Source organism: Dermacentor silvarum, chromosome 3 (genome assembly GCF_013339745.2).
Source record: "Dermacentor silvarum isolate Dsil-2018 chromosome 3, BIME_Dsil_1.4, whole genome shotgun sequence".
NCBI lineage: Eukaryota > Metazoa > Arthropoda > Arachnida > Ixodida > Ixodidae > Dermacentor > Dermacentor silvarum.
Window position 1 is genome coordinate 200,472,322 of NC_051156.1, and position 22,139 is coordinate 200,494,460.

Genomic DNA, 22,139 nt, shown 5'->3' on the forward strand with positions numbered 1-22,139 from the left:
CTTGTCGTGCCTCTGTTCTGCGCCTTGTCTTGAGTTCAGCTGTTAAACTCGCCTTTGCCACGAAGCAACTAGCTCAGATGAATACAATTCTGAAGGTGCTAGCTCGTTTGGCGCAGTAGAGCTTCCTACGTACGCCCCTCACATCCACGAGGAAACCTGCAAGTGCTCTTCTCCGCACACTTAGTTTGACATAGCCAAGATGGCAGCCGAACTAGAATCGTAATCGTAAAATGCAGGCTGGTGACATCACTCTCCCGCCCTCCGTTCCCGATGACTCGGTCGAAGCTTTCAAAACGCGTGTCTTAGATTTATACTAGCGGGAACGCGGCCATCTCGGATAAAGAAAGCTTGATGTGTTAGAAAGCCTGCTTATTGAATTTCGCATATCGTCCATAGCTTTCACTAAGCGTTGATCATTACAAAAGATTGCTCAAGATGTACTTGTTAGCATTCATTTCGCAGTGTTTGACAACTCATACCAGAGAAAGAAAAAAAGGTGAAAGCGTCTTTATTGGTCCCTTTGACCATTTGCAAATGCCCAACAAAGGCCTCTAGATGGGCAAGTACACCCCCGTTGTAGTACATGCATGAAAAAAAAAAAAAAACTTAACAAATGCATAGGATATGACTTTGCAACAAAAGCTTCAGCATCAGCATGACACAAATAGAATACTTTCATAAAAAATGCTAATGTGCAGGTAACCGTACACGTACTAAGTACGCCTTCATCAAACAAGCACTTCGTGGAATGTACCATACATGTAAAGTTCGCGCGACCATATGAGTGATTTTCAATACGTGCAATGCCCAACATAACCCCGCCTATGTCTATGTAGAGTGTATACCCTGTGGGGCAGTACAAATGCACAAAATGAAACGAAGCTAAAGCTCTATGAAACGATACAATAAATCACTCTGAAAACAAATGCTTCTATGTGCATCATGTAACGTGTACTATATGCCACAGAAACTTATCGTAACAAATCCATGACTGCACGCTAGCAATCCACAGCATAGCAGCAACAAGCGAATCATGGAATGTCTCATCAAAGTTCACGTAAAAGTACTCGTTGCTAGTACACAAAGTACAGAAGACAAGACAGCTACTTGGTACAGAATGTTCTGCAAAAGACGCCTTCAAAGTAATCATTTATCAAGGAATGATTGTCAAACACTTCACATCAGCCACTTTTTTTTTCATTGGGAATGTTGAAGAAACGCATAAGTTACACCCTGTCCCGTTCCAATAAGCGGCTCCATATAACAGTGAACCGTACCTCTGTACTTTGTGTTTGTCTAGCGCTACGATGTTTCTGTGAAAAAAAAAATATATATATAGATATATATATTCACGGGACCGTTCCCGTTCTTGGAATAATGAACAAGCATACAGCAGATTGTGTTGGCGCGGGCGAGTTGGCACATGTTGGAAAGCGAAAAAAAAAACACACACAAATAGAACACGGCCAGTATAAGTACACGATACAAGTTAAACGTGTCTTCGTGTCCCTATATCATTTCCGAGAACAAAGTACTCAAGTTGCGCGTTTGAATATTTTCCAACTTCCCCAATGCTGCCTGGCTGGCAAACGGATCATGATTCAGGCTGAAGTTAACAGCTTTTTGTTTTCTTCTTCTTCTTCATAACAAACTTCTTTCAATGAAACCTCAAGTGCGCTTGATCTTTTCTAGGCCTTGGCCTGATTCATGGCAAGTACTATTTTTGGCGACCGTGGAATGAGGGAGATGGTGCAAATTTGATCGTAATCATGTCGGCCATTATATCCTGTGCTCTTGCGTTTCCGTCCTCTAAAAGCGTTACAGCAAGAGGAAGGTATTGCAAATCTGGTGACCGTAGAACATGCGTGCCACAAGCGTGAACGTTGTGCTCGCACCATATATTCTTTCCCGCGCTTTCCACAAAGCGCGGGAAAAGACAGCAAGGAGCAAACGGTGTCGATTGTGCGAGCTGCCAATATGAATGCAAGAAGCGATCTCAGCAATCCATGCTATGGTTGCCTGTTCAAAGCGTCGAGCATAGCTATGTTACGAGTAACCAACATATACTTGAGACTAGAACAAATGATGTGGTGGTTTTGCCGCGTAAAACACCAAAATCTAATTCTAACAAATGATATGTGTATATACAGTGGGTTACGTGCGTCATCTGCGCAACATCAAGCAGATAGAGTACATATTTAGTTTATGTTAGACTGCAGTGGTGTAGGGGCCAGAAAGATGAACTAAGCACGCCAAACGTTTTTAGGGAAGCACTGGGGCGATGCGCTATCTTGGTATGTGAACACGGAACCTTTCTCGCTGAACTGACCAAAGCACAATGTTACAGTCAACATGCAAATCAGCGAAATTTCATAGAAAAAAAGTTCGGTGTTTAAAGATTGCGCTGGCAAGGTATAAATGATTGCAGTCAGCGCGACTTAATTGGTGAGTTCCCTAGAAGGACAAAACTACTACTTACTAGCAGTTCTCAAAATACTCGCTGCCGAGGATTAATGTTCAAAAAAGGCCGATAGTCAAGCAGAAAAATATACGGAAGGTCACTGACCTGGCATGCACGATTTCACGTGCGATCCGACATCCAAGTATACTCGTACCAACAACCATACCTAACAATTTTTCAACAGGTTCTAACTATCAGGATAGCCATTTTTACGGCTCAGCGCTCGTCGCATCGAACGTCGCGCCGTGTATATATATATATATATATATATATATATATATATATATATACCTCGTATATCACGCCGAACACACGCATGCGCGTAAAAAAGCTCACGTCTCGATCTGGTCGTATAAAAAGAATCGCATCAACAGGTTTCCAGCATTCGGAGCAACCATCTTTCCAACGCGTCACCTACAGTCAAACCCGAATATAACGAACCCGGGTGGAGCGAGTTCTTTTCTGTATTGAATGAACCAATCTTATTGGCAGATACTCGCGTAAATTAACTCCCTCGTAACAAATTGGGCACAGGATATATCGAATTCGGAGCATATACGTTCGCTGCCAGGTGCAACGTTAACTAGTTTGGTTCTAGTAATGTTGGCCAGGTAAGGGGCCGCCTCAGCCGACGCTTCACGGCGCACTTTTGCGACGATTGTGCTTCGCCGATACAGTGCCGACATTGAGTGAAGCGGACTAGAGCAGTTCTACACAATTTCGTGCGTCAAGAACGCCATTCTTGGTGACGCTGAGTAACAATTTAGAGAGTAGACAAAAAATGTATATATTGCCTGCTATAGGCATAGTTTCGTTTTCAATAAATGGATTCCTTCTTGGCTTCTTCGTTGAAAACAATAAATCCGTATATAACGAACGCATCACAAATGTCAGCTTAAGTTCGTTACAGGCGAGTTTCGGTATATCAAATTACCTGACATATTAATTTTAAGCGCACAAGCCAGTTCGTTATAACCGAGTTCGACTATACCCAACCGCATCCACGCTTTTCCATACAGCCATTTTTGCTGCATGAAAAATGCAGCGAAAACCCTCCGTTCCCATTCTTCGAACGTCCGTCAGGTTAATCAAGGACGCCCACCCGCGGCAGATCACAGCCTCGAAGAGGAATCTTCATCGTCGGTGTCGATGCATCCGCCGTTCAGGTTGTCGAAGCATCCATCGCCTTCGCCTGCTGCAGCAGCGGCAGCAGGGTCGTCGACAGCGTCGTCGTCGTCCTCAGCGTCCTCCACGGGCACGCCCAGGGTGCCGACCACGGCCAGGTCGACGGCGCTCGTGTACCACAGGTCGGCGCGGCGGGTGTCGTACACCAGCGTGCTCTTGTAGACGGTGCGGGGCGGCGCCGGCGGGAAGCAGAAAACAGACTCTCCCTCGCGCACGGCCACCGTGCGTGGCAGGACGATCACGTGCTCGCGGTACGCCGTCGGCTCCATGGCGGGCGTGTCGAGGACGAGCGTGACGCCGTACTCGGCCTCCACGAGCCGGGGTCGAAGCTCGACGCTGGTGCGGTACTGGGGCGGATCGCGGCCGTCGAGCACCAGGCGCGCCTTGACGCTCCGCTCCAGGGACGGTCCGCAACGGTCGATGGTGCGCACGTCGTCTCGGAAGTTCAGCGCCACCTGCGGGTGGTGGTGAAACGATGCACTTCGAGCACTTGTCTTAAACTCCCACAAAGCCCGAACACCGTTCCACATCAAAGACAATTAAAACAAGATGCTCACGCTTATTTGTGGCCATGGAGAGTACATTGGTACGTGGAATGATAACCGTGTAAAAAATGAATTCGTACAGTAGTTACTTAATTAGTAATTGATTTGCTGAACTATCCACAGCTGAAAACTCCCTCCAGCATATAAAAAAACGCTAGTATGGGCTATTCATTGGGTTTCCAGCGCTTAAATCACAGTTTTTAGGGCACCAAACTTCGTGTATCAAAAAAATGATACGTTGAGCTTCGTGGAGATGAAAAAAAAAAACTGGGGTTTTACACGCTAAATATTTCAACACCGTTAGGAGTGTACAAAAGGTGCCTGGTTTGTTTTATGGCTAACACCGATCAACTCATTGATGGGAGCAAATGAAGTTTCTTTTTTATGTGGCAGGTAAGCAAACGATAGCTGCGATAGACAAACGAAAACTGCACGAAATACATTTTAATGGCTGTCAGACCTCCACGTCGGATATTTCAGAGCGCACCAGGTGGTCAGAATTAATACACAGTTTTCGCCTATGCCTCCTTTATAATCACCTGTTCACCTTTAGCTCGCTGTCGTGCACAATAAATTGTTTATAGTCTTAAGGATAAAAGGGTGTTAGCCATAGAACAAGCCAAAACCCTTAGATTAAAAATTTGTACGCGCCAAAACCACGATCTGATTATGAGGCGCGCCCAGTGGGTGAATCAGGATTAATTTTGACCATATGGCAGTCTTAATTATGATGATTATTATTATTGTTGTTGTATTTTTCATTCTGCATGCCCCCATCGGAATGTGGCCGCGTGCTCAGCAGCCCAACGACATAGTTACTTATGGTGACCAGTTCGATTATATTGATTGATTCTAGGGGTTTAACCCCACGACACCTAACATATTATTCTTTTTTTTTTTCATACACCGAGTTTGGTACATCAAAGTGCTGATTTAAGAGCGGGGAACTTAACGCAAAACCCGTAGTAGCGTTTCTGGCATGTTGAAGCAACGTGTCCAGTGGTGAATATAGCTCAGCAAACCAATTATACTAAATAATTGCTTAGTACACTAATTGGTATTAACTTAAAAATACTTGATTGTCTGTTTTTTTTTCGTTTTTTTTTTTCTGTGCGAATGTGCTCTCCGCGGCAAGAAATCATCATCATCATCAGCCTATATTTATGTCCACTGCAGGACGAAGGCCTCTCCCTGCGATCTCCAATTATCCATGTCTTGCGCTAGCTGATTATAACTTGCGCCTGAAAATTTCCTAACTTCATCACCCCGCCTAGTTTTCTGCCGTCCTCGACTGCGCTTCCCTTCTCTTGGTATCCATTCTGTTACTCTAATGGTCCACCGGTTATCCATCCTACGCATTACATGGCCTGCCCAGCTCCATTTCTTTCTCTTAATATCAATTAGAATATCGGCTATCCCCGTTTGCTCTCTGATCCACACCGCTCTCTCCCTGTTTCTCAACGTTAGGGCTAACATTTTTCGTTCCATCGCTCTTTGTGCGGTCCTTAACTTGTTCTCGAGCTTCTTTGTTAACGTCCAATTTTCTGTCCCATATGTTAGCACCGGTAGAATGCAATGATTGTACACTTTTCTTTTCAACGACAGTGGTAAGCTCCCAGTCAGGATTTGGCAATACCTGCCGTATGCAGTCCAACACAATTTTATCCTTCGGTAAATTTCCTTCTCGTGATCAGGGTCCTAGATAAACGTACTCCTTTGCCGACTCTAGATGCTGACTGGCGGTCCTGAATTATTGTTCCCTTGCCAGGCTATTGAACATTATCTTTGTCTTCTGCATACCAATCTTCAACCCCACTCTTACACTTTTTCGGTTAAGGTCCTCAATCATTTGCTGTAATTCGTCCCCATTGTTGCTGAATAGGACAATGTCATATGGAAACCGAAGGTTTCTGAGATACTCGCCGTTGATCCTCAGTCCTAAGCCTTCCCAGTCTATAAGAGCTTCTTCTAAGCTTCCATGCAGTGAATATAGCATTGGAGCGATTAATTGTGTCTTCTTGCCCGACCCCTTTCTTGATAGGTAGCTTTCTACTTTTCTTGTGGAGAACCAAGGTAGCTGTGGAATCCTTGTAGATATTTCCCAAGATATTCACGTATGCCTCCTGTACTCTATGATTACGCAATGCCTCTATGACTGCTGGTATCTCTGAATCAAATGCCTTTTTCATAATCTATGAAAGCCATATAGACAAGTTGATTGTATTCCGCAGATTTCTCGATTACCTGATTGATGACATGGATATGATCCATCGTACAATATCCCTTCCTGAAGCCAACCTGTTCTATTGGTTGGCTGAAGTCAAGCTTTTCCCTGATTTTATTGGTGAATATATCTTATACAATACTGAAAGCAAGCTAATGGGTCGATAATTTTTCAATTCTTTAACGCCTCCTTTCTTGTGGATTAGTATAATGTTGGCGTTCTTCTAGTTCTCTGGTACACTTCAAGTCATGAGGCATTGCGTATAAAGGGCCGCAAGCTTTTCAAGCATGCTATCTCATCCGTATTTTATTAAATCGACCGTAATTCCATCTTCTTCAGCAGCTTTTCCCCCGGTCATGTCTTGCAAGGCCCTTCTAACTACATCAAGAAATAACGAGGAGTAAATTGTTTTGATCTGCGGTATGCAGAAACGCCCGTGCATTAGGTGTGCTTAAAGGACCCTAGGTGGTCAAAATAAATTGGTAGTCTCCCACTACGGCGTGCCTCACAATCAAATCGTGGCTCTGGCACGTAAAACCACCGAATTTATTATTATTATTTTAACATTGGGGCTATTGAAGACGCAAAGGAAGGCTCTGCTATCTGCCGCCGGCGACTTCTAAAATTTTGGTACACTCGTAACCAAGGTAAATATGAACTTGTCTCTTATCATAAGGTATCGTTTGTAGGATTTATGTAGCTAGGCTATGCTTTGGGAGACGGAGCCCTTGAAGCACTTCTAGCGCTTAATTGGTTGCACGATGCTGTCTTTTTTTCTTTTCTTCGTACATCACCGTGACACAACAGCAAACACGTGGTCTCCCATCCCTTCATCAATTTTACCACAAGATGGGTCAACTATTCTTCCATGCATTATATATATATTCGCGCATTCATTTTTTTCTTTGTCAGTTGGTTCACCGCACGCATTAAAGCTGTGGGGACAAACAGCCTCGCCCGGAGATGTTCGAAGCACGAGGAGTAAAGGTTTTGTTGACAATGCAAATGCATCAACCGCCGCCATATTCCATGAAATCGTCATGTCAAAAATACAGCCCTTGCTTATTTTTCTCTCTTTCTCTTTAATCGTGAGTGGGGAAATGGGAAGCGTTTACAAAACGTCGCAAGGATAATGATTCTGCGCAACGCTTACTATAGTGCGGGCAGGCGCACTTTGTCATTAATGCGCCGACCAACAAAAGAAATCGGTGCGAATTTAATTAAAGTTATAAGACGCATGAAAACAGTGCACATGTTTTACCACCAATCTGCTTTCTGCATTTTTAAAACATGCAAAGCAAGCAAGCGATTGCAAATGGGCGCAAGAGCGTTATGAAGCATCGCTTAAACAATTACGGACTGCAGCACAGCCCCACTCTTGCACTCATGCACGCACACATGAACTATCAAAATCTTCTAGACAATAAGAAAGCAATGAAAGAAACCGCCGTCCCATCTACCTCAGACTAGAGTAACTCTGCCAGGTTAGTGTCCCTGTATTCATGAACACTACAACGGCAGTATTGTGGCGCCCCCTGTTGAGGATAAATTGAGATGTTGCCTCAGCACGTAGATAACAGATTACGCGACATTTGGTTTTGTTCATGCTGATGTTTGTGTAGCGCTCAACATGAACGCCTACCAAATCGTTCAGTTTTCCATCTTATGCAGTTTCGTTTCGCTCCGGATGTCGCCTTCGTGTCGTTCAAAGACGGGAAAAAGTAATGGCTACGCTTCGATAAAAGTCCTTCATGCACCTGTCATACTTGCTTTAATTGACCGAGAATATTACAGCTTAATCAAAGTGGACCATACTAGACGTCAAGGAAATTTTGAGAAATTAACGTTGTCGCGCGTCCTTATATTTGACGCCTCCCAACCGAAAACATGCCTTAAATATCGGTGATATTTAACCTATATTATATTTTATATTATATTAACCTACATTATATTAACCTATATATATATATATATATATATATATATATATATATATATATATATATATATTTAACCACACAGTTTTCGTTAATTCTGCTATTTACTGTTATATCAGATCGCACAAATAGTTTTTTTTTTATCTCTGATTGATGTACAAAGTCCCAGTTTAAATGAAAAGAGATACAGAGAGAAAGATACGCACAAACTTATATTTGAATTGTAGCGCCATGCGCAGTAAAAGGTCCACACGGTAACAGCTCGCGCATGACGGCGCGGCGCCGGCGAAGAAATATAAGGTGAAAGCGTTGTCAGGATTGCATTCACGTTGCATTGATTAGCATGATCAAAGTATTAATGTATTAGCGCAAACAATTGAATAGCGGAAGCTTGACTAGTGCCAACACGCAACACCCATTGGCAAAGATCCGAAGCCTTTCGAAATGGGCGCGGCAGTCTCTGCTGAACGTGACCACCTGTTGAATCAGCTTTCTAGACAGAGAAAACTGCTCAGCGATTCAGCGTAAAAGCGTTCATTCACTCTTACCACACTCATGTGAGTAGCCATGTCTTCGCCCATTCTTGTACAAGCAGAAAAAGTATCCGCAAACGGCAGTGGAAAAGGTAGATAACCACGACAGGCAAGAACGGAAACAGCAGACGGAAATACGTCACGTGATGGTCATTTAAATACAGCGTTGTTAGGCGCCGTTTTGGCGTGCTCACTCGCTGCAAAACGGAACACCTTGTGGCAGAGAGTAAACGGCTTTTCTTAAAAAACTACTGTACGTAAAATAAAATGTATTCGCAATACTCTACCCTACGCTTTCTGGGAGAATTTTTACGTGTAGATAATTGATTCATACAATGTATTTGATATCGAAACCAAAAACGATCAGCTTGTTCACTGCACAAAACTAGCTGCCGTGTGCTCCTTCGAAAACAGCGCTTGACTGTTTACATAACAAAGCACATGGCTTTCTGGAAGAGATTTCTGGAAGATAACGGAGAAACCTTTTTAGATGAGCGACGAAGATGTGAGGTGAGGCCACGCGAGCTAAGCAGCTAAGCAGTGATAACGCGCGCGCGCTTGGCGCGACGCGCCGCTTCAAAGAGGTTCTCATTGCGGAAAACAGTGCCTTTTATTTTCGCATACGATGGTTCGCGTTTTCGCCGTGGTGTTTAGCATTCACTATATTTAGTACGCTGTGGCGCTGTAAGTAATCTCGCTTCTTGCAAGCCGACTGCTTAAGAGTTGACTCGCAGCGCTTTTCCGCAGCCTAGATGCGTGTAACGGGAAAGTTTGGAACTACGAGTGGTGCTGAAGTGCTTCTGTGGTGGTTTTTGGAGACTGGCTGATTCGCGAGTGCGCACGGTTCGGTTCCACTAGTTCCACTTCGCTATGCATGTGTTTCGCTCTTGGGTTTCAGAAGCGTCTCCTCACAATCATCACAAACAACATACGGGCACAATGGCGGTGAACTGGTGCAGCTTGCGCCTCGGCGGTTCGTTCCACCGGCGGAAGCGGCCGACCGGGCGGCACCAGCAGGTAGGACTACACGCTCAAGGAGCATGCCGCTAGCAGTATGGCAAGCTCACCGAGCGGCGGCGGTGGCGACGATCGGCCCCACTGGTCGGACTTCTGCGAGAAGCACGCCCGTGTGGCAGCCGCCGAGTTCGCCCACAACTACCAGCTTTTCGTGGCCGATCACCAAGAGCTGGCACGGTCGGTGGACTTTCCCGCGTTCGGGCGCCGTTTCGTCGATGTGTTCCAGGAGCACTTCGAGGCCGAGGTGCGGAGACGCATCGATGAGGTTGGCGGCGGCGGCGCGAGGCCGCTGAGCACAGCCAGCAACGGCGGCGGATCGCAGGAGCCGCTGGGCGCCGTCGCCGCCGCCGTCGCGGCGCCGAGGGCTGTGGCCAAGACGCCGAGCAGCGCGACGTCTTCGCAGGACAACCTGCGTTCGCTCGCCACCGTCAACCACGAGGACTACAGTGACCTCTCCGAAGGGGAAGCGTCGCCCAAGGCGCACCACCGACTTTTCTTTCGCCGGCTTTCGTTCAAGGGCCTCAAGCGCGGCAAGGGCCTCTTCCACAAGCAGCACTCGGACGAGCTCGAGTTATCGTCGCATGCGCCGCCCCACCATCATCACGGAGAGCGACGCAGCAAGGGTGACAAACACCACCACCACGACAAGGCCAAGCTCAGCAAGATTCTCGTCGAGCACGTCAAGGAAGGGCTCGTCAACTACGTGAGCGGAGAAAACATCGACGGCCGTCAGAAGTGGGAGAAGTGCCGGTTGGTGTTGGTCAAAACTATCGGTGGATACCTGCTCGAGTTCTACGCGCCGCCCAAGGTGAGCGACCTGGAACGCGTGTGTCGTCGAGTCAGTGTTTTTCTTTAGGTTAACGAAGTGTGGCGAGACAGAAAAACAAAAGTACCGTAGAGGCGTCGAGATCGCGCCGGACGTGCCGTGATCGAGCTGTATCGGATGCTTGTCGCGTGAGTGAAACGAAAGTCCCGATGCGCACGTGTGGTGTCGCACAGGTTGTTTACGCTTTTCGTTCTCGTTCTTTTTATTTCTGGCATTTCCTTCTGTTTGCAGCAATGAGCTGAGACAACCGAGGTCTGAGTGCGTCAGGGTCGCGTTGTCGGCGTTATCTGGACTGAGTTGTCTGCGTTTTGGGTGCTGGCCGGCGCGACTGTTTACCGACCTGATGGTGCGATCGTTCCAACATACGTCGCCGCCTTGCTGGTCCGGGCAGATAAATGAGAACAGCCTGCTGTGGCGACTCCATCCAAGGTCGAAGCTGTCAGATCCGGGATGAAGTTGTGCGCCTGAAAGGACCTGCGTAGTTGAGCGATTATGCGCACTCAATTAAATATGTGCTCTCCGTGGACGGCCCCCGACGCAGTTCACGATAAACCTCGCGGGAAGCCGCTAGGAATGATGATGCGGAAAAGTGTAAATGGGCGAGAATACGCGGTGAAATTTCCGCGACAAACTAATTTTATTGTTCAAAACGAGAAATAACAAGCAGAAATTTAGGCGTGCAGACTATTCGTCAGTGTTGTGCCATCGTTCACCGATGAGTCACTGGCATGAGTTCCATATTATACGGGTGTCGCACGGCGCACTTTCGATCGCGAACGACCCCAAACGTGATCGAATTTCTCGGTCGCGATTGGCCCCTTTGCGCCAAGGGAGGGAGCCAGTCGCAGTTGAGAGTTTCGATCTGTATCGGGCTCGATCGCGATCGAAAGTGGCTGTGTGACACTGGTATTGATCATCCCAAAGAAGCAGTTGCGAAAACTCAGATAACTTTACGAACACTCACTGCACCATTTTCATGTTAAAGGTTATTGAATGCTAAAACCTTTTTTTTTTTACATCTTTTTCTTGCTTTGCCACTACCTGGTTAACTCAAAAACATTACGACACCTAGTTAATGGCAGCGATTTGTAAATGTGTGGTTTTGCTTTTCAATGCTGCAGTCCTTAAGGCCAAGGAGTGGTGTGTTTTGCTACCTGATCCATGACGCCCGGGAGACGACTGCACTTGAGATGCCTGACCATGAGAACACTTTTGTGCTCAAGGTGCGTCATGAAGTGATTACTTTTCGCACTCTTGCGAGTATAGTGTAATTCTAATCATTTAGCCGCTTGACACCCCTTGTACATTGCATGTTGGAAATAACTCGGAGGCAACTGCTTAAAATATTTATCCTGAATATCAAGTCATACATTGTGTGGAAGTGGTTTGATCATGTTCTTGTCCTCCACTTTCGAGAAAATTGATGCTAATTTGACCTAGACCACTGTATCGTCACAGGTGACGAAACGCTGCCGTTATGTGCTTTACGAATACCACGAGATGTCACGAAAATCTGGGGTGTAACATCAACATACCAACCAACCACACAATATTACAACTTCATCTCTGTATTTAGGCAAAAAAAGCGGTTTTTACTGTAACAAACATGATGAGACGTTTACTTTCTTTACGTACTTGGAGATTCTGCTGTCAACATCTAACCATAGTATTTACCACTAAAAAAAAGTTCATTTTTCAGGATCATAGTGTACCAGCCAGTAATAAGTACTGGCTTGAAAAGCAATTCTGTCACTGAGCTCTCTTTGGGTCTCAAGAGATTATGCTCCAGTAATTATATGCTAAAAAACAATAAATATTTGTGTAGTAGACACACAAAACCCAACAGACCCATAAAACAGGCCTGTAACTTTCTTAAGGTTATCATACAGAGAAACATGCCCCCTTGGAGTAGCCACTGGCCTGATATCAAACTTGTGCTTTGGAAGAGCTCAGGTAATCTTTCCAACTTTATATTGCTGTCTCACAAGCACTTTTGAGCAAGCTTGAGTAAATGTAGATCAAGCAGAGCATCATTAAAGTGCTTAGAAGGCTTGACGCACGTTGAGTTTACTGGTGATCGGAACAATCTTTGTGACATGGGTACTCTATGTGACTGTTTTTGACGAGCACAGAGCATACATATGTTCTGCTGCGCGATAAAGAAAAAGACCTACAGCACAAGAAGAAGCAGGAAGTTATTCTATCTTTTCCTGTTCCATATTATGACTGTTTACCTTCTATTTACTATGCAAATTTGTGTTCAGTAACCAACTGGCCTGAATTTCTCCTCTATTTGATGAGTGTAAGTTGTCCGTTACATTTAGGCCTCCTTTTGAATGTTTCAGACCCACAGTTATTTCCCCTATCATACCGACACAGTGATCATTGATGGCAGTTTCAGGACTACATGTGGAAGTTTTGCAATCGAAATTTTGCAAATACAATCTTGGGAAGCTGGCGTGTGCTTTCTGTGAATGTGAAATCCACTCGAAAGCATCACACCTCTGCACTGAGAAAGTAGCAACAAAATTCAATGCTTCCGGGTTTAAGGTGTAATAAGCGCAGCAGTGGGTAATATACTTATAACCAATTTCTGCAGTTTCAGGTATCCAGGTTTGAGATGAGAATTTTGCACTGCTCGTTACTTAGAAACAGTGCTAAACAATGGGCAAGAAAGTTCAACTCTGTTCACGAGTTGCCAACAGTGAAAACAAGCTCAATTTTCTGCCCTTTTGCACTGCTGTTGTCAGACAGGTCACAGGAGTGAAAACATTTCATGTCATATCAATATGCATGTCTTTATATAAGTAGTGGGCTCATTAATAACGAAATAATTAAAAAGGACTTTCACTACATGTTCACCATTTCAGGCCGAACATCACATTGAATATGTTGTGGAAGCGCACGATGCAGAGAGTATGAAGTCATGGCTGTCCACAATTCGATACTCTATGAGGCATCTTGGTGACGCAGCTGACGAGAACACGTAAGTTTACTCTATGCCTTACAAGACAGAGGTGCACAGGAAGACGTAGACATGAAGTGATCAATAGACCCTCTACACTGCACATTTGCCTTGCTGATGGCAGCACCGGTCATTGCTCAAAGACGAAGGGCTAGCTGCTTATGCTAGGGCTTGTCTCTTGCTCATGGTTTCATCACAAGATCCACATGTACATTTTCCATGTGATAATGCAAGCAAACTGTACTTCTACACACTGTTTGCAAAAATGACTATGCTGCCATTAGTTGGCCGATGTGCCTCGCAGGAAAGCTAGCTTTACAATTATCAAAAGGGTCTATAGTGGTCAAATAAGGAATGTCTCTTGGCACAGTGCTTTGACAAGGGGACTTGTCTTTCACACATCCCTTGTTCAACCACTATCTTTAATTCTATGCCTTGTTGTTAAAGGCAGAGTGACCTGGCAAAATCAGGCCAACTCGAGGGTATTAGCTGAAATAAGTGGAAGTAAGTGGCTTGTCAAAAGGTAACACAAAACAAGTCGAACATTTCAGCCATACGATTTCGCATAAAGCACACTATAAATTAGGATATTAAGTTTACTTAGGTTGGCTGATCATGCCTCTGCAGTATGAAATAGGTATGTCATATGTTGAGGGAAGGCTTGGCTAGCCAGAACAGACAGAAAAGCATGAGTCAGCTCTCCTGTGACGTCATGTTTCTTTAAAGCACTCATTTGGGTCTGGTTACTTGTTTAATGATAGCAATTCAATTAAAGGATAAGAGTGCATTTGGAAAAGACAAAAAATGTAAACTGGCCAGTCCAAGGAACTTTGTGTAAAAGTGGCCGAAATAAGCTAAAATATCCTAAAGACAGTTGTCATACTGACGCTGTCAGTGCCAGTCGGCGTATGTCAAGGTCACAGTGCTGCGAATATACTGCATCTCTCTGACCATATTATTTTGTGCCACTAATTTTGCAGGAGACCCAGGTTGACAACGTCACCGTCTGAATCATTGGCTAGGCTTCGAGAGCAGCACGCAAATACCAAAAGTAAGCAGCACTGTACAGGTTGACCTTGCTTCATTGCCAACGGAAACCCTGCAGCAATCACTGAAGTTTTTTTGCTTGATGCCATAACCCGACTATTAAAGGCTAGTTTTGCATGACTTTCTGCATTGCCAACTGTTCCTGCACTGCATGCCTCAATAGCATTTAAAAGGTGTATAGCTGTTTTTCTAGCATTTTGAGGTAGTTGCTCTGCTGCGTAATTTTTTTTACAAATACTTCCCTTATTATTATCAGTGTTTGGCTACTCTCAAGGCATTGTTTCCAGGGCACAGTATATTAGCGCAAAGCTAGTCCCATATTTCCAGAAAGATGATGCTACTCTTCTTAATTTTTTTTGTCACTTACTCATTTATGGAAAGCCTATTCTCACCAACAGCGGCAGATTTGTTTTCAATTTATCTTCACCCAGTTCTTGTCTTTAGTGTTAGCTGCTTTGCTTGTTAACCTTAAGATCGTCTTAACCGTTTCCTTTCTTACCACGATAAAAGCTTTTGCTATTACAGTCACACCTCGATGTAACAAGCTATTTTTATTTCCCCATCTTAGTCCTATTGAATTAATGAAACCTCGATATAACGAAATTCTTGCGATAACGAAGTTTTTTGCTGCAAGTACAACTTCGTTATATCGAGGTTTGACTGTACCACTATTTTTTCTTTTATGCGAAGGCTCATGTTATCCTACAAAACTTCGCTTAACCACCAATTTCACTCTTCCGAGTTATCGAATCTGGCCCATGGGTCACACTTTATGAAAAGAAAATGAAAATAAGTACAATAACCAGAAAACAAGGATCACATGGTGTGTTGCACCCGTATATGATGAGGCAGCCTGTTTCACCATCACATTTTCTATGTGTAACTAAGCTGCCTGGTCGCTGTTTTACACTTTGATCCAGGCAAGCTTGTTGCTGCGAAAGCAGGGAGAGGAAGATTAGCAAGTGACAGATGTGAAAATTTAGGAGAGTGGGTTGCTGTGATCCATTCTTGAGCACAAAGTTAACCCTCTTATGTGTAGATAACACATCTACCTGTCTCGTGCAAAGCCACTAGCTACAAGGAAAAGCCATGAGCTCAGCTTATCTTTTACACTTGCACTAACACATTTAAATTATTTTTCCCTTACGACGATTGAACACAAACAATTTGCTTGTTGCTACCTGATGTTTACCCCTGAAGGAATTCTCGAACACCATTGAATGCACCCCCCAACTGCTTTTATGACGTGACTTTGTGTGTGTGTGCTTTTTTTTGTTTTGTTTTCTCACTCTTGCAATAGCCCCATTTTGGGCTGCACTATCTAAAAAAAATCACCGCCCAAGCACTCCGTACAGATGGTTAACTAGAGAATCTGAAACGTTCGGCCCCGGTATTTATCACTGGGTTAGTCCTGACAGTTCATTAAAGCATTTCTCAATTATTGGTTACGTCCTTGTGTTCCTAATGAGGTTACACACACATTCGGAGAGAATGGCGTCACTGACAGTACGTCCACAGTCCGCCGTTATCGCTTGTGTTGGATATCTCGAGTTTGCTCGGCGGCGTGGTTAGCAGCATTCGCCCACGATTGCCGCTTGCAATTCTTCAAAATTAAATTGCTTCAAAATTAAATCTGTCCATCACGTAAGACAATGAATGGCTCATACCCCCGTAAACGCGGCCTCCCCATTACGACGACAGAAGTGAAGTGAAATTCTACGATAGAATGATGAGCGGCAACAGAGCCGGCTGTGGAAGGAGACTATGAACGTTGAAGCAGTGGCATGATTCGCATGATTGCGCCGAGGGGCACCAGAGAGCCAGCTGCGGAAGAAGACAACGATGCTCGAGACATTGCTGATGATGATAGTTCCTGCTTACAGTCAACAGACGGACAAATCGGCTAGCCATATACAGCTTCACTGTAAAAAAAAGTTCAGGTAGAACCAACGTTGGGTTTTTACCTTTGTAAGCATCCCACAGCATATCATATTATGTCGTAATGCAAAAACACACACACAGATTGCATGTTTACATATGTACATGTTTATTGTTTTTCACAACAGTTTTCATTCATTCTCCATGCTTTCTTTTTTCCTTTGGTAATTCTCTTCTGGGACCTCTTCAATCCGGTCCTGTTGATATTGCATGCAGATCCAACACGCATATTGGAATCGATGTCAAGCGAAACTTTGTTTATTGGTGATGGATATTTGATGCTATACAAAGACTGGTTTGATTTGGTTTGACGAGTTTTATGTAGGAATCGTAGTGGGACATCCCATTCTGGAGGATTGGCCAAAGAACGGGCACACCCACTGGCACATACTGAGTGCCTAAATCAAAGAAAGTAAAGTAAATCAAATAATTCATTAAATATAATTCATCATTCCATTGTCATATTGGTGTGCTTTAGAGATGCCTCTGAGCTGGCATATGTCCAGGTTATTTTTGCTATACAACAGAGGTGGGCATACTTGGTCAGCATATAAAGGTTATAGTATAAGCCTGTTCACAAGTACTTCCATTTGGTGCCTAGTAGCTTAGCGACACTCAGTGCCCCAAGTTGGCAGTAAACCTCCAGAAACTGTCAAACCGCAAAGTGGGGGGAACAGTCATATAAAGCTGTCACATAAAAAAAAAAGAAGGGAGTGATGCAGAATGTGCAGAAGACAGGACATGTGTCTGCCCCGTGCAAGACTATGAGAAGTGACAGGTGATTAACAAAATGTACCACACTAGTGACCAACAAGTGCTACTCAACTTATGTGCAGACCTTTCCCCAGACTTCCTCACTCAGTCAGCAAGTCAAATGCACGTTGGTCAGTGCTGTTACTGATGCTTCTATAGAAAGTCACTAGAGGTGTAGACGTGGAAGTGTTTCCGCAAGAGCTTCAAACCCACCTTTACTGGTCTTCCTTGCAGAGGCTCCTGCCGAGGCAACCGCTGTCGTCGCTCCAAGCGATCTTCCAGTAGTCCGTGCTGTTGGAAGTGGTAGCGACGGTGGTGCCGCAGCGTTGCCACAGTCTGTCACCCCAGTTGTCGCTGTAGCTGGAGGAACTGGCAGTGGTGGTGGTGAGACTGCGGCGGCGTCACCCCCAGCCGTCGACGGGGGAGCATCCTCATCTGGTGGAGAGGGTGGCGACCTGTACCAGTCGCTGCGCGAGTACCCGTGGTTCCACGGGACACTTTCGAGGAGTGACGCGGCCCAACTGGTGTTGCGCGAAGGTCCTTTGGGCCATGGCGTGTTCCTCGTGCGGCAGAGCGAGACACGTAAGGGAGAATGTGTGCTCACCTTCAACTTCCAGGGCAGGGCCAAGGTGAGTAGTACTTTGAGTGATATCTTTAGCAGCAGTGGGTAAGAATGCACACTATTATAAGATTCCTCACTGTTCAACACATTATGGCTAGCATACCCGTGTCTTTCAAATGGAAACAAGTTATAGTGTTGCATTGTAATGACACTGATGAACCAAACACTGCCAAGAGTCCACAATCGCTAGCTGACGTCTGCGCCCTCTAGCACAGTATTCTGAAAACGCTAAAAACAAGAAATGAGAGCAGCTCAATACAAAATGTTTAAAACCTTTTATCAGCAATAGTAAGCTGTAATATAGAAATTTAGTCAAACCCGGATATATCGAATCCAGATATAACAAATTATCGTGTATAATGAACAGCAGTAAAAACCCCTTGAAAATTTTTGTATACAATTTTTATTTTATATATCGAAATACCTACCTATATATAGTGATCTTTTTTGAGATCCCGTTCAGGTTCGATATATCCGGGTTTGACGGTATTGTCTAAATTTAACCATATTTTGTAAATATAAATTTGTAGCAATGGCATTGTGCAGTTCTGAGAATTGCTGACAATCAGCAGGCGATAATAACTCGATCCGGATCGTTGGACCGACCACTGTTGATCGCAATCAAGAAGTCTGATCCAGATCGGCGCTGATCGCGATCAGAAGTGTACGAATGACACCGGTATAAGATTTGGGAGAAAGCCACCAATATCCAGATGGCGTTAGACCTCAGGCATATGAGATGCAAGTGTACTTTGCCAAACACCTACATTGTATTGTGGCGCAGAACAACAGCACTAGCAGGGAGAGTTTTTGCCAAGTCTGTTAGGCCACATTTTTTTATCACCACCCAGGAACAGCTTAGGCAGTGAAGACAATGTACACCTTACAGGCACCACTCCCCCCCCCCCCCTCCCTTTTTTTTTTTTTTTTGAGTGTTTGTGGATGCAGCTGCCACACATGCCATCAGGTGGCACAATATAAAGCAGTAGACTCTTGCATTTGTGGTCAGGAGACGATTGTCATTGAAACGCCCTTTCCACAGCACCTGCGCATGACGCTCAACCCGGAGGAGCAGTGTCGGGTGCAGCATTTGTGGTTCGAGACCATCTTCGACATGCTGGAGTACTTCCGGATGCACCCGATCCCGCTCGAGTCCGGTGGCTCGTCGGATGTGACGCTGACAGACTTTGTGCTTGCCCCCGGAGCAACTGGCAGTAGTGAGGGAGAGTTACTCACTTATGGTGGCTCTGTGCGCCTTCACTCGTCCTCGCTGGACAACTTGCAAGCCGCCCACTTGCCGCATGGTCGTGCCGTCGAGAACACTTATTCCTTCGTCTGAGAAGGCGAATGGTGTGCTGCTGTTATGTTTCTCGAAGACGCAACAACCGGTTCTTAGACATGCTTTTACCTGGAACTGGATTTCGTTTCCGGCCATTCTGAAGTGCATCAGGACACATGAAAAGGACTTAGCTGTTTTTGTTTTTTTTTCTGTACAAACCTTTGTTCTGAACACATTGTGTGCTGCGTGGTTGCTGCTCATGAATTCAAGACGTCTTGCCAACCACAGCAAGCTGAGCTTGTTTACAGCGCATTGGGACATTTGTGAAGTGGATGCACTTTTGACTTTTGCTGTTTGTGTGATGGTGTGTTATGGAGGCTCTCGCCAGTACTCTGGTGGCAGCATCGAAAGCATCTTTTCGACTGCTGTTCGAAATTTGGGTGCTTTTAGTTGTGGACAATTTGCGACTGTAGGTTTGCAGCTACTCAGTTTGACACTGTGTGTTCTGCTACTGAAGCAAATACTCCCTCTTTGTGTTGAAGATGTGAATACCGCTGGACTTCTCCGAGTCTGTACGCATCAGTGTTCCGATTTCCGATTCCATCACTCCACACAGATTTGTAGTAAATGATTGTGCAGTATTATATGTTGATGCTGCCAGAAATTCAACTTTGGGACGGCCTGCCAGTATAGTTGATGCAGCAAGCCTGACAGAGTGTCACGGCTGCAGGAATGCAAGAACTGTTGTGATGCTTGAATGCATGACAGGCTGAAAAGGTATTTGCAAGTTTTCATTGTTGTAGGTTCTCATTTTCGTGCAACTGCTGTTGATTCAGAGGAAGATGGCACCATGTCATAGTGGTGTGCTGTTCACAGGCTTCCAGAATAAGCCTGTTGCAAAGCTAGAAAATACGAATCCATTGTTAATCTATGGCCACACAAACTGAACATCTTGAACATCTGTGCAGACTCGTGGAGGTGGTGTTTAGCGAAACAGTAGCCATTTGAATACGAACAAAGTTTCTGAGACAGACTGGTGTTTCGACAAGAGTGCTTCATTGTAGAGACAGAGAGAAGAATGGTTGTACAAAGCTACAACACATTCTGTGTTGCTAACTGCACAGCCTTTGTACAAGGGACACCTTGTGAAAGGTAACACTTGACCTATACTATTCGAACAACGACTACTGAAGAAGTATGAGACGGAACATCACTTGGCCGATGTGTGTGGGCAGTAATGAAGAAAGCAGAGGATGCTTAAAGGCGCGAAACACGAATTGGGTGGTCCCTTTTATATTGGTCCACATAATGGATGTTTCTCGACGTAACTGAAAGCCAGCGCTTACTGAAGTGTGCATGATTACTGTTTTGATAAGAGGCATTGTTGTGCACCGAATGATTCACTCTGCGGTGTGCACTTCCAGACCACATGGAAGTGTGTTGTTTTGAGACAGCTGCATTTTTTCGAACAGAGTAAGGTGTTACGATGTATGCTGTTGAAAAGATTTTGTGTCCTCCAATATGCGTAGTTTACAGAGAAGCAGATACGAGATTAATGTATTTCTAACAAGAAATGCACTGTTCTTGTATCGATGCTTCCCATCAGATCAAGGCTTAACCTGACCACTCGGTCACAACCATACTGTGATTAAAGCTTCCGCTGAAGACCGTTTGCCATAGAGGCTTTCGTGTTCATGCTTGAAAAAAAAAAAAAAAAAAGCAGATAAGCTTGTAAAGGCTGCTAAACATCTACTGGCTAGGATGGAGTGCATTCTTTACGTGTCGAGTTATCAAACTCGTTCACCAAGCTTTACGACGTGCTTACTGTTTGCATGTTGCTGTGGACTTGTCGGCTTTGTGATGGTCCTTCCTCATATTGCTGAAGGGAGGCAGTTGCTAGACATAAGTTGAGCAATGTTATTACTGAAACTGGAAAAATGTTTTCCATATTACTGTTTAAGCTTGTAAAGAAGCGATTGCAGTGTGTGATAAATTTAAAAAATGTAAATTTTATGTAAAGATATCAGCTACCATGCACATACTACTGACCACAAAAGTTTGTGAAAATGGGAGTTGCGGACAAAAACAAAGTTTTCTCATGATTAATGTACAAAACTGAAAGCTGAAAAGCCGACTACATAAATTATATATATAGGGCCATTGAACTGCACCTTCAGAAATTCAAGGCTTTGCTGACAAGCTGCAATGAAATTTGTGCTTTTCACAGCTCCCATAATCAAAGCTTTTGTGATCAGGTGTAATGTCGTTAACACATCCACGTTTCATGTCATAAATTAGAAGCAGAGAATAAATGCGTGACCCAAAGAGAATAAAAAAACATGACAGCCTGCAGCTGTGAAGGGTGAGAGAGGGTACACAGGAGGACACTCCTTGCTTGCTCAACATGTACGCGTTGTTTAATAAGTGTTCTTAACAGTCTACCAAGCATTGATGCGCCTGGATGTTCCTGAATGCTAGTTCTTTCAGTCGCATTAAAATGGCCAAAAGTCATCATCTGTCTTCATTTTTAATGAGTATCACCACGTGCTGTACAAGACAAAGGTCAAACGATCGTGATCAAGCGAGGGAAGCTTTGGCCTGGAGCAATTGTTACGGAATACAGGACTGGTTTTCGTCAAGGCAATCATTGCTTTCAAGCAGGGAAAGCAGATGATGAAGACAACCGCAGCATTGGCTCCAGGCTGAGACTACCATCATTTGCTTAATGTTCGTCACTTGACTACACCCGCGAATGAAACGCAACAGTGAAACATTAAAATTGAGACGCCTGTATGTGCAATTACTAG

General features: G+C 44.6%; 2 protein-coding genes across 3 annotated transcripts; one reads left to right on the top strand and one right to left on the bottom strand.

The window, feature by feature from the left end:
• Positions 1 to 489: 489 nt before the first annotated feature.
• On the bottom strand, positions 490 to 11,267 carry LOC119446477 (uncharacterized). Of its 2 annotated transcripts, none has more exons than XM_049664176.1 (2): positions 11,069 to 11,267; positions 490 to 4,101 (listed from the first exon to the last, which is right to left on the bottom strand). In XM_049664176.1, the coding sequence occupies exons 1-2, from the start codon at positions 11,150 to 11,152 to the stop codon at positions 3,574 to 3,576; spliced, it is 612 nt and encodes a 203-aa protein (XP_049520133.1). In that variant the 5' UTR covers positions 11,153 to 11,267; the 3' UTR covers positions 490 to 3,573. The 2 variants fall into 2 exon arrangements, with proteins under 2 accessions (XP_049520133.1, XP_037566843.1); XM_037710915.2 differs by lacking the exon at positions 11,069 to 11,267 and adding an exon at positions 8,901 to 9,005.
• On the top strand, positions 9,506 to 21,843 carry LOC119446476 (SH2B adapter protein 1). The gene is made up of 6 exons (XM_037710914.2): positions 9,506 to 10,710; positions 11,850 to 11,951; positions 13,599 to 13,714; positions 14,674 to 14,744; positions 17,666 to 18,060; positions 19,096 to 21,843. Exons 1-6 carry the CDS (start codon positions 9,940 to 9,942, stop codon positions 19,390 to 19,392), a joined length of 1,752 nt encoding a protein of 583 aa, XP_037566842.1. The 5' UTR covers positions 9,506 to 9,939; the 3' UTR covers positions 19,393 to 21,843.
• Positions 21,844 to 22,139: the final 296 nt, after the last annotated feature.